Raw genomic sequence first — 11,703 nt, forward strand, 5'->3', positions numbered from 1 at the left:
AGGGAGACAACCATCTGCAGAGCACAGCCAATGAAGGAACTGGATTTTCTCTTAGACCTTAATATGAACATTGTAGGGATGGATGATGATGTTTGTCAGATGTCCAAGAATGAGACGTTCCCGAGGAAGAAGTACATGGGGGTGTGGAGATGAGGCTCTAATTTATTAATGATAATGAGGAGACTATTTTCCAGGAGGATTATCAGTTACATCATGTGGCAGAACATGAACAAAGAAACTGGATCTCTGGGTATTGGGAAAGTACCACCAGAAGGAATTCAGTCACAGCTTAGTAATTTCCCATCTCCATGTGTTCATGTCACCTGCAGAATTAAGATAAAAATATGACTTGAGGACATTTATAATTTAGTTTAAAACATCACTTTAACCTATAATATTTTGAATTTTCATATAGCTCTGGGCATCAGGAAAGGCATGGATTTAATTTTGCCTTTATTGATGATGATACTGAAGCACTGAAGAATTCAATACTTTGTGGGGCCATGCAGTAGCAGGGGCAATGCTACCAATGACCCCAAGAATTGTGCTATGAAGTGTCAGGCCTCTAATAAAATAATAGGGACAACTTAATTCTAAATTAATTTTTCAATTTTTAAAATTTATTTTTAAATGTTTTTAAGTGTTTTTATTTTGTTTTGTTTTGTTTTTGAGGGCGAGAGACAGAGTGTGGGGGGATTGGGTGGGGCCGGCAGAGAGAGGGAGGTAGTATCTGAAGCAGGCTGCAGGCTCTGAGCTGTCAGCACAGAGCCTGATGTGGGCCTCAAATGCATGAACTGTGAGATCGTGACCTGAGCCAAAGTCAGATGCTTAACCAACTGAGCCACCCGTATGCCCCATAATTTTAAATTTAGACAATGGTCATACTTTGAATATTTTATCTTCTCATATGGTTAGTGTATCTATTTGTCTTTCAAAGACCAGTCTAGAGTTAATCTGGGAACATTTGAGATTGGTTGCAAGGAGCTTCCAGGTGTTAAGCAGCCTGGGTTCACATTTAGTGCAGTTTTTTCAGAGCCTTGACTTTCTCGTCTGACAATACAGCTCACTTGTATTCCTAATACTTCCTAACACGTGTATTCCTCTGAATTCTGCAATTCTTTTCTTTTTTCATCACCAAAATACCTGATGCACATTTAATATTTTTTCAGGGAAGTTAATTTAGTGTTCTATAATACTAGTATTTAATGGTAAGTATTTTTTTCTCTTAATCTTCATATATGTTGGAATGTTTCTCTGTGTCTTCTATATTATTTTTATTTACTAGAAACAAACACTCCATTAATAAATATATAAAATGTGCTTATAAAAGCACCTTTCATAAAGATTTTAAATATGTTGGTTTATATTAGTATAAGTGGATCAATCGTGGGTAGCTAGCATTTATTGAGAACTAACTCTGTGCTACACACGGTTATAAACACTTTACCCTATTAACTCACTTAAAATTAATTGCAACCCCATGAGCTGAGTAATTTATATAATGGCAATATGAGGTGGTATTATTATCACCCTTTTACAGAGGAGCACAGTTAAATGGAAGTTAAATAGCTTCCCCAAAGTCATATAGTTAGAACCACCATTTCATACCTGGCCGTCTAGATCCAGATTCAGCCTTCTTATTACAATAGTCTAGTACCTATCACAGATCCTTTTGTTGTTGTTGTTTTGTTTATTTATTTTTGAGAGAGACAGACAGAGCACGAGCAGGGGAGGCACAGAGGAAGAAGGAGACACAGGAACTGAAGCAGGCTCCAGACTCTGAGCTGTCAGCACAGATCCCAGTGTAAGGCTCGAACTCATTAGCCGAGCCGTGAGATCATGACCTAAGCCGAAGTCAGATGCTCAACTGACTGAGTCACCCAGGCACCCCATCCTTTTTTTTTTTTTTTAACCTCTGAAAGTACTACTCAGTCCTCAGGCATGTTGAAATTAACATTCTTACCTTACTTGCTTTTTCTGGCTCACGTTGATCTTTTTTTTTATTTTTTATGTTTTTATTTATTTATTTATTTATTTATTTATTTATTTATTTATTTTTAAATAGTTTATTGTCAGATTGGTTTCCATACAACACCCAGTGCTCTTCCCCACAAGTACCCTCCTCCATCACCGCCACCTCTTCTCCCCCCCTTCCTCTTCAACCCTCAGATCATTTTCAGCATTCAATGGTCTCTCAAGTTTTGCATCCCTCTCTCTCCCCAGCTCTCTTTCCCTCTTCCCCTGCCCTGGTCCTCCATTAGGTTTCTCCTGTTCTCCTGTTAGACCTATGAGTGCAAACATATGGTATCTGTCCTTCTCTGCCTGACTTATTTCGCTTAGCATGAGACCCTCAAGGTCCATCCACTTTCATACAAATGGCCATATTTCATTCTTTCTCATTGCCATGTAGTACTCCACAAGGGAATGCTTTAAAGTAGTTAATTACATGAACAGAAGATATGGAAAAGAGATACTTGTTCCATAGGTTTAAAAACACAGAACAAAAATTTTTTACAATACTTTTGTGCCTCTGTAGATGTTGCTATGTGATATTTCTCTTTTTTTAAGTTTATTTATTTATTTTGAGAGAGACAGAGACCATGCAAGTGTGGGAAAGGCAGATAGAGATGTTGACAGAGAATCCGAAGCAGGCTCTGCATTGTCAGCACAGAGCTCAACATGGGGCTCAAACCCATGAAACCATGGGATCATGACCTGAGCTGAAACCAAGAGTTAGATGCCTAATCGACTGAGCCACCCAGGCACCCCTCTTTTTTAATAATATAAACCTATGAATTGGTCATTGAATATTAAACCACTTACATTTGTAGAATTAACAACAATTATAATCTATTGAATAAAGGTAACACTTTATTAAATGTTATAATTATATTTTACGATTTTTTCCAACTGTGTACACAACAGCTAGATTCTTAACTTTTTTTTTAATGTTGATTTATTCTGAGAGACAGACAGTTGTCTCTGTCTGCATTTATTTATGTTGAGAGACACAGAGACAACTCCACACAGTCAGCACAGGGCCCGTATGGAGCTCCATCTCATGAACTGTGACATCATGACCTGAGAAAAATCAAGAGTTGGACTTAACTGACTGAGCCCCCCAGTTGTCTTTTAATTTTTCTTTTTTAAGTGTTCTTTTTTTAAAAAAATTACTTATTTTTTAATTTACATCCAAGTTAGTTAGCATATAGGGCTGTAATGATTTCAGGAGTAGATTCCAATGATTCATCCCTTAGGTATAACACCCAGCACCCATTCCAACAAATATATATATATTATTTTTCCCATGCCTTCATTTCTTGCTATCTCAGTCACATTTATGATGTATTTTTAAAAATCACATCTCTTATTCTTTCACTGCTTGGCTTTGGGTATATTGAATTTCCCATTTAAATTCTGGTCAACTGATTGTAATTTGATGTCCCTATTCTGTTCCTTATATCATGGACTAATTAGTATTTTTTTCTGTTTTTACTACCCCATCCAATCTGCCACTCTTCTGTCTTGCTAGATTCTTTCCTGACAGCTACAAAACCTACCTGCTAGAGAAACAGGTAGACTACAAACAGGAGAGAGGATGATAATGAGAGTGTGAGAGACTCTCATGATCAAATGAGTTGAATATACTGATCGTGATATAGCTGCATTATGGCTAATATTAACCATTTAGATAAACTTTAGCCTGAGGAACAGAAGATTTAGGTGAGGTTTTGTGTCCATTCAATAAAAATGCTTGAAAACATTTGCCCTTGTATAACTTTAAGGTGATGAAACTAAATTTGCTTGAGTTATCATGAAATCAAAAATTTTTTTCACAATTCAGATAAAATATAGCCATATTTGAATGGAGTAAATTACTTTAGGGAACAAAAAGGGCTTGAGCCAGATTTAGTGTCTGGTACTTAATTATATTGTTCATTTGTCTCAAGACAGACTGAAATGGACAGTTATAACAGCTTCCTGGTAAAGGGACAACAATATGGCATGATAATGCCATCTAACTAAGAGATACAGAGGGGCTGGGAGTTACAGAAAGGGAACAGTGTGTGCTAGCTCCTCAGGGAAAATCATGGATTGATCTGTGGCCCAACATGAGGGAGAGCAAAGTCAATGGAGAATTTAGGGCAAACTCTGCTTGGAGTAGAGAGAGGCAAGCATCATTAGGAGAGTTAACCCCAGATATTAAGACCCTAGGCATTGCTTGTCATCCTTATAATGGAATGTGGTAGCTGGCAGGGGATTAAAATAATTTACGGGATTTAGGGAAGAAAAAGACATAATTCTTGGAATGAGAAGGCCTCAGTTAGCAAACACTGAATTAAATGAAAAGAAAAAGGGAGCAGTTGAGATAGACTAGAGCTTGGAAATGCTGAAGAGCAGGACTAGATCATGAAACTCGGTAAGCTCATGTAAGTATCTTCTTACCATACTTGTCCGGAAAGGGATGAGGGTTGTAGCTGTAGGTGATATTTATGCAGTGGCTGGGTCCATTTGAGACAACAGACATATAATCCTGTATCTACTAGAGTGGTTTAGAGAAATACACTCAATATTCTCTTTTTGTTTCTCATTTAAAATTTAAAAAATTGTACTGTCTTGGGGCACCTGGGTGGCTCATTTGATTGAGTGTCTGACTCTTGATTTTGGGTCAGGTCATGGACTCATGGTTTGTGGGTTTGAGCCCAGTGGTGGGCTCTTTGCTGAGTGTGTGGAGCCTCCTTGGGATTCCCTATTTCTTCTTTCTGCCTCTACCCCCCTGCTTGTGTGTTCTCTCTTGCTCTCTCTCTCTCTCTCTCTCTCTCTCAAAATAATTAAATAAAAACTTTAAAACATAAAATAAAGATAGTACAGACTCACAGTATTATTGTGAGTAGTACTGCCCAGACATCTGGGTTCTGTACTCCCTCCAATGCCTGGGAACGGTGCTAGGTGGTGCAACCTGGGTTTAGACTGGATTTCATGTGAAACCTGGCCAAGAAGTTAGGGTTTCCAGGTTAGCATATGAAAATAGATCATGCCCCATTAAGCTTGAATTATTTCTGATTGCCTTTGTATATGTACACTGGGATAAAATTAAAATGTTGCATAGGAAATACTTGTACTAAAAATTTTTGTTATCTGAAGTAAATTTTAAATATCTATTCTACATACTTTTTTAATTGTATTTTTCTTCATTTAACATTTCTTTGTTTTTCATAATTTGCTTATAAAACTCCTTGCATTTGCAGTCTATCTTGCATCTGTATTGTAACATAGCTTTTACCTTCATTTAATTCTTTTGACCACTGAACATTAATGAGAAAACATGCTCAACCTTGCATTATGAGCCAGTATACTGTGCGGGGGACCAGCCCACGCACCAGAGTCCAAGGGTCCCTGAGTAGGGGGTTGGTGTCGGCAAAATATCTACAAGAAAGAACACAGACAACATGAATGGTGGAAGAGACCACACTTTCCTGTGAAACTTGGTGTCTTATATACCATAGGTGATTACATCATTCTTTTAATGATTACATTGTTTGTAACTTCTTAGGAATCACATGTTTCAGAAAGGATCATTGTTTTCACGGAAGAGAGAACAGAAAGTTAAAGACAGAAATGAAGTACAATACAGAAGATCAAAAAACATAATTTATCACTAAAAATACATCAGCGGGGGTCTTATTTTGCATATATAGTGTAATTTTAACTGAAGCTTATGACAAGGCTATTTTTCTTTAAAGGTTTAAACAATAGTCTGTGAGTAAGGTGCCTCTAACTAGGGAGGAAGTTTCAATCGGAAAATCTGCCCAATTACTGAAACCACAATCACCAAGAGGTATGAATAATAGGAGAACTAACCCCAGTCTCTGATCCACTTAGGTCAAGCAGTCAAGTGCACACATTTTCAAGTAGGGGAAGCAGGGTCCCAATAGGCCACACAGCACTGCTGGCTGGATGGGCCCCAACAATACTGAAAAAGTAATTGTATAAAGTTAAGAACTCCAGGAAAAGCTCTTCAAATTTGTATTGTTGGGGGGCACCTGGGTGGCTCAGTTGTTGAGCTTATGACTTTGGTTCAGGTCATAATCTCCTGGTTCGTTGAGTTTGGGTACCACTTCAGGCTTTGTACTGACTGACAGCACAGAGCCTGGAGCCTGTTTTGGATTCTGTCTCTCTCTGCCCTCCCTGCCTTGCTTGTGCTCTGTCTCTCTCTCTCTCTCTCTCCCAAAAATAAATAAACATTAAAAAAATGAAGAAAAATTTGTATTGTTGAAGCATACACTGTCTTTCATGGCATAAATTGTTTTCCCATTGCTCAGAATTATGTTGCATATTTTGCTCAATGACTGTAAAAAATGTTATCCACTGACAAAAAAGAGTTTTGTTGTCAGATTTTGTTCCCTTTTTACAACTTCTCACAATGGTTTCCATTATTTCCATGCTGGAAAAGTATTTCATAACATTCATGTAAAATGATTGAATTCTTCTAATGTTGATACTGATTTTGAAGATAGGCATAGCAAATGTCATAATGACCTTAAGTTGGAATTTCATTTCCTGTTTGTAAGTAACGTGTGGTCTGCTCACCTCATGGAAATTGTTGATATGTTCTGCTCCATATTGTCTCATTTGTGTAGGCATGACTGAAGAGCAGATTGGTTAAGTTTGGGGTATTGTGTTTGTATTTTAATAGAGGGCATGAGTGAGCAAAATAGAAATGACTGTGGTTATTACTCTGGCTCTTTAGAGAGGGCAATGAGACCAGAGTGAAGTTTATGGAGTCTGAGAATCCAGGATTTAAAGGTCAAAAGAAAGGTGATTGGCGGATAATTTATTAAGAACAAAGTATCAATTTGACCTAAGCATCACAGATTATTGCCACATCGCTCCATCAAATAATAATCAACTCTTGACCATACAATCAACTCAAGATCATGTTTTGACCATTTTACCTGGGTAGCAGGTCTAAATTTGCTCTTCCCAGAAGGTGTGAAGTCAGAAGAATTATTTGTTTTGTGAGTTACATTTAATTTTAACTGTGTTAGCAACTTTGTTTTAATTGCTTCTAGGGAACTTTATCCCAAAAGTGCTAGAAAGTTTCTAAATTCTAACCAATCTGCATTGTGAACTTTAAATTACTTTGGGGATTAGAAAGATCCTCAAAGCAGCAAAGACTGTAAACTGCTTTGGTGCGCCATTGATAGTCCTTTAAAGGCTCCTCTCCTAGTGAAGTGACTGTAAAGGGTCCCAATTTTCATTTTTACTGGAAGTCAGTTCTGTTTTGCCCCTGCTTAATCATTTTGTTTTTGTTTTTACTATAACAATAGCAGCTACTTGGTATAAATTAAAACTGAGAAACAGTTCTTTTAGTTATATCATTGAACTTATTGAGATGGAATTTATAAGACTAACAATCTTACAAAAAAGTAAGACTTATGTTTCTGGCAGTTTGATATAGAAATATTCTATACTCTAGAAAAGTATGGATATAAATAATTATAACATATTTCTAGTGGTTAAGAATATTATGGGTATTCTGCATATGCACTGAGAGAAAGATTGACAGAGAAGCTGTTAGAGAAGACACCAATATCTGGGAAAAAATATTACGTATTTTCTCATACCTGCAAGTAAAAGAGTAAATCCCTTATCACTTAGATTTCTTAAATTATACCTTTATTATAGTTTGTAGACTGAGACATGTGCACTAGAGATTTTCTTAGGTCAACTTGTAATTCATTATATGTATTAGGCAGCACAGTAGAGTTACCTAGACATCCCAATTTGGACTGAAAAAGACAAAGAAAAATAATTTTATCTAAAAGTGTTTTCTATGACCATTAGTAATGCCTGTAGTTAATATTCTTAGGATATTACAGGTATAAATATCTCTCCAGATGAGAATTAACCGAAAGTTCTTTTTCTAAAGAATCTTTTTCATCTTGTTTTTCTAGCCACAAAATTCTGAAACTGAGATCAAATTACCATTGAAGCAAGGCTGTGTTTCAATAAGTGAAGAATAGTGATTTTTGTTGAGGCTAACATATGTTCTGGATTGTTTGGTCAAAATGTTATGGTGACATAGCATTAAAAATAATTTCAAATTCATAATGTAAGTGGCATAAATATTTATAAGCCAGTTTTATGTGTTGCAAGTCTCTTTTCTAACAGTCTTTTCTTTTTTTTTTTTTTTTTTTTTTTTTTTTTTGAGCTAAAGCCTCTTGATGAGATCTAAAAGTCTATGACTGAGCTTAGAGGATCATAACATATTCTTTGCTATCTCTCTATCCAATCATAAGTCTGAATTGCCCATAAGGGAAACCACTCAGGGATGCAAACACCTCTTGCAAACACTGCTATAACAGATCCACATGTATTCTGGCTGCCACAGAATTCATTTTGGTGGAAGAAAATACTAACATGGGAAAGACCAATCAGTCTTCTGTGACGGAGTTTGTCCTGTTGGGGCTTTCTGGCTATCCAGAGCTTGAGGCCGTTTACTTTGTGATGGTCCTGTGTATGTACCTGGTTATCCTGCTGGGAAATGGAATCATCATCATCGTAAGTGTCTGTGACTCCCACTTGCACACCCCCATGTACTTTTTCCTCAGTAACTTATCATTCTTGGACATTTGCTATACCAGTTCTTCTATTCCCCTATTTCTCAGCAGCTTCTTGACTTCAAAGAAAACCATTTCCTTCTCGGGGTGTGGAGTGCAAATGTTTCTCTCCTTTGCGATGGGAGCCACAGAGTGTGTCCTTCTGAGCATGATGGCGTTTGACCGCTACGTGGCCATCTGTAACCCTCTGAGATACTCCGTTATTATGAGCAAGACTTCATACGTGCCCATGGCTGCTGGGTCCTGGACTGCAGGGGGTGTCAATTCTGTGTTGCAAACCTCTCTTGCAATGCGGCTTCCTTTCTGTGGGGATAATGTCATTAATCATTTTACTTGTGAAATCTTGGCTGTCTTAAAATTGGCCTGTGCTGATATCTCCATAAATGTTATTAGCATGGTTATTGCTAATGTAATTTTTCTTGTGGTCCCCGTACTTTTCATTTTTGTTTCCTATGTTTTCATTCTCTCCACTATCCTGAAGATTCCTTCTGCAGAGGGGAAGCGCAAAGCCTTCTCCACTTGCTCCGCCCACCTAACAGTGGTGATTATATTCTATGGAACCATCCTCTTCATGTATGCAAAGCCCAAGTCTAAAGACTTAACTGGTACAGACAAAGTACAAGTCACAGACAAAATCATCTCTCTCTTCTATGGAGTTGTGACACCAATGCTCAATCCCCTCATCTATAGTTTGAGGAACAAAGATGTGAAAGAAGCTGTGAAGAATATTCTGTGTCCGAAATGCTCCTCAGAAGGAATGTGAACGCTTTAGAAAAATTCCTTTACTCTGAATGCAGGACTGGATCTCACCTGGAGGCTCCAAAATAAATAGAAGGATTGGTGGTACCATTAATTCCTGAAATTCTAATTTTTCTTTTGCTGATATTTAAATGTGAGAGAAATATAGGGCCTTTTCCTTCATGACTGGATTAAAGAAGAAAGGCACAGCAGTTTACGGGTTAAAGGATTCTCATACAAACCATCCACCCTCTCATAGATAACAGAATTCAGTTTAACTGTGGAATAAGGAGTTCTGTAATCTTATGTAAAAGGAAATGCCATTTTACTAGCTTAACCTCTTATCTTCTATGTGTATTGTTTTTTCAGTTTCATATCTTTCTTGGGAAGAGAAAGTAGAACTCAATGTAAATAATTTTAATGGGATAATCTTCGATAACATAAAGGAGGAGAGTGAGCAGGTACCTAGCCTGTGTACATGCTGTAGAGAGACAAGAGGAGAAAAATGAAGCTGTTTTTCCTAGGGCTGACTCCCTTTGGCTGAAAACTGGCAGGCACACTTCTGTGAAGAAGTGTCTGAGGGAATGTGTGTCACTATGTAGGCACCCCAGCTGATTGGGAGATTTGGCTTATATGTTTCAACAGATGAGTTGTGGTATTTGAGTGAATACCATTGTTAGTGTTAAATGACTCAAAAAATTAGCTTCTAAAGAATTTGTTCATATAATTCTCTGAGAACATGGTAATAGTGGGTTTAAAGTGTCACAAATTAGGTATCTTTTCAGTTATATGAATTATCTGTAGAATAAGAGCTTTCTATTCATCCAGTCGATCATTTATTTGTTGTTTCATTAAATTATTCAAGTAACCTGTATTTACTGAATAGCTATTTTGTCTCAGGCATTATGCTAGCTATTGGTGATTTCAAAAAACCAAGCAAACGGAGACAAAACCCCAAACATGATCAAGGAGTGCACAGCCCTGTGAAATACAGACTGACACTTAAATAAGAACAAAAATATTAAAGATTATTCACTGCTTTCCCCTTTCCCTACCTTCTAAACTGGATCCTTTGTTTGCATTCATAGTATGTTGGATTTTTAAGGTGCTGAGCAAACAGAGTGATGGTGAATTTGGAAGAGTTTAAATGGGATAAACTTATCTTCATATAAAAGGATTTGGACCATCTAAGAAAGACAAAAAAGAGGATAGTGAGATAGAAGTGATAATGCAGCGAGGAAGAAAGCGGTACATGCTAGAGACTTGGAACACAGATATGAGAGATATTTAAATAGAGACCATAAAAATAGAATCGGAGAAAAGAAAGAACATGGCTAAATAGGCTAAATAGGAAGTTTTGATGCTGGTGTTCTGTGATCCTTTCTCCATGTCTGTGTCTTGAAAAATCTCAGTAAAGATATGCAGTGTCCTTTAAGACATTTAGGGATAGATTTCATTTATAGTCTCACCATGCAGAGACTGGCTGTTAAGACTGGTGAACTTAAGTGAGTCACAGACTTAAGTGGGTCACAATCATAATTCAGTGTGTTAACTCCCTAGAAGAGGGTGTCCTAGGAAGGGGCTTCTGCTTGACTGAGCTGGGAAAACCAATTCTCCTAGTAGTCTTGTGCAGAAGAACTTTTCAGATAGGATAGCATATGGCAAGATAAGAGTTTCGATTAGTTGGACCTTGAGTGTATCATTGGTTAGTGTCAGAGGAAAGTTTGGAAAGGCAGCTTGGAACCAAGTAGAAGATTGGGAAGGTAGCTTGGAGCCAAATCATGGGGCTTCAGATGCTAAGATAGAAAGTCAATATTTCTGTAGGTTTGTATTTCTGTTCTCTGGAGCCCAGGAGTGTACATCAGGGCTCCCCACAGATGAGTTCATTTCAAGAATTCGGGTATTTTTTTGTTAGTGATAAATCTTCCCAGCCCTTAAGTATGAGAGAAAACTCTTCTAAGCATGCACCATTGTCTATATTTCTGTATGTTGTTTGAGGATGGTAATGCTTAAATACTTCATGTGATGCACGGAGCCAGTTTGACTCCTCAGTGCAAGCTTCTTCCTTTATTCTTTCCTTCTGTTTCTGTTCCTTTCTTCTAAACTTGGGTTTAAACTTCACCAGGTGCTTAATGTGTGTTTTTATGTAATTGACTAATCCCTATGCTTTTCTCCCCTCACTGTTTAATACTCACATTGCTCTATATACATTCATTTGTGCTCGCCAATATTTCATATATGAGAATGTAATGGACATTGCAAAGAGATCTGGAGTTAGGTAGTATATGGCCTTGGACAATCTCTGAATCCATTTATTCTCTGGAACTTTAGTTTTATAATT

At 37.3% G+C, this 11,703-nt stretch overlaps 1 protein-coding gene and 1 pseudogene across 1 annotated transcript; one reads left to right on the plus strand and one right to left on the minus strand.

Moving 5' to 3' along the window:
- Positions 1–137, minus strand: part of LOC115275881 — a 20,072-nt pseudogene extending 19,935 nt beyond the window's left edge.
- An 8,287-nt stretch (positions 138–8,424) lies between these two features.
- Positions 8,425–9,453, plus strand: LOC115276612 (olfactory receptor 13C7-like). Its single transcript, XM_029920663.1, has one exon. It carries the CDS (start codon positions 8,425–8,427, stop codon positions 9,385–9,387), a length of 963 nt encoding a protein of 320 aa, XP_029776523.1. The 3' UTR covers positions 9,388–9,453.
- The last annotated feature ends 2,250 nt before the right edge of the window (positions 9,454–11,703 follow it).

Source organism: Suricata suricatta, chromosome 13 (genome assembly GCF_006229205.1).
Source record: "Suricata suricatta isolate VVHF042 chromosome 13, meerkat_22Aug2017_6uvM2_HiC, whole genome shotgun sequence".
Taxonomy (NCBI): Eukaryota; Metazoa; Chordata; class Mammalia; order Carnivora; family Herpestidae; genus Suricata; species Suricata suricatta.

Excerpts from the sequence above, each read along its gene's own strand:
- LOC115276612 (XM_029920663.1), top strand. The coding sequence starts at position 8,425 with ATGGGAAAGACCAATCAGTCTTCTGTGACGGAGTTTGTCCTGTTGGGG.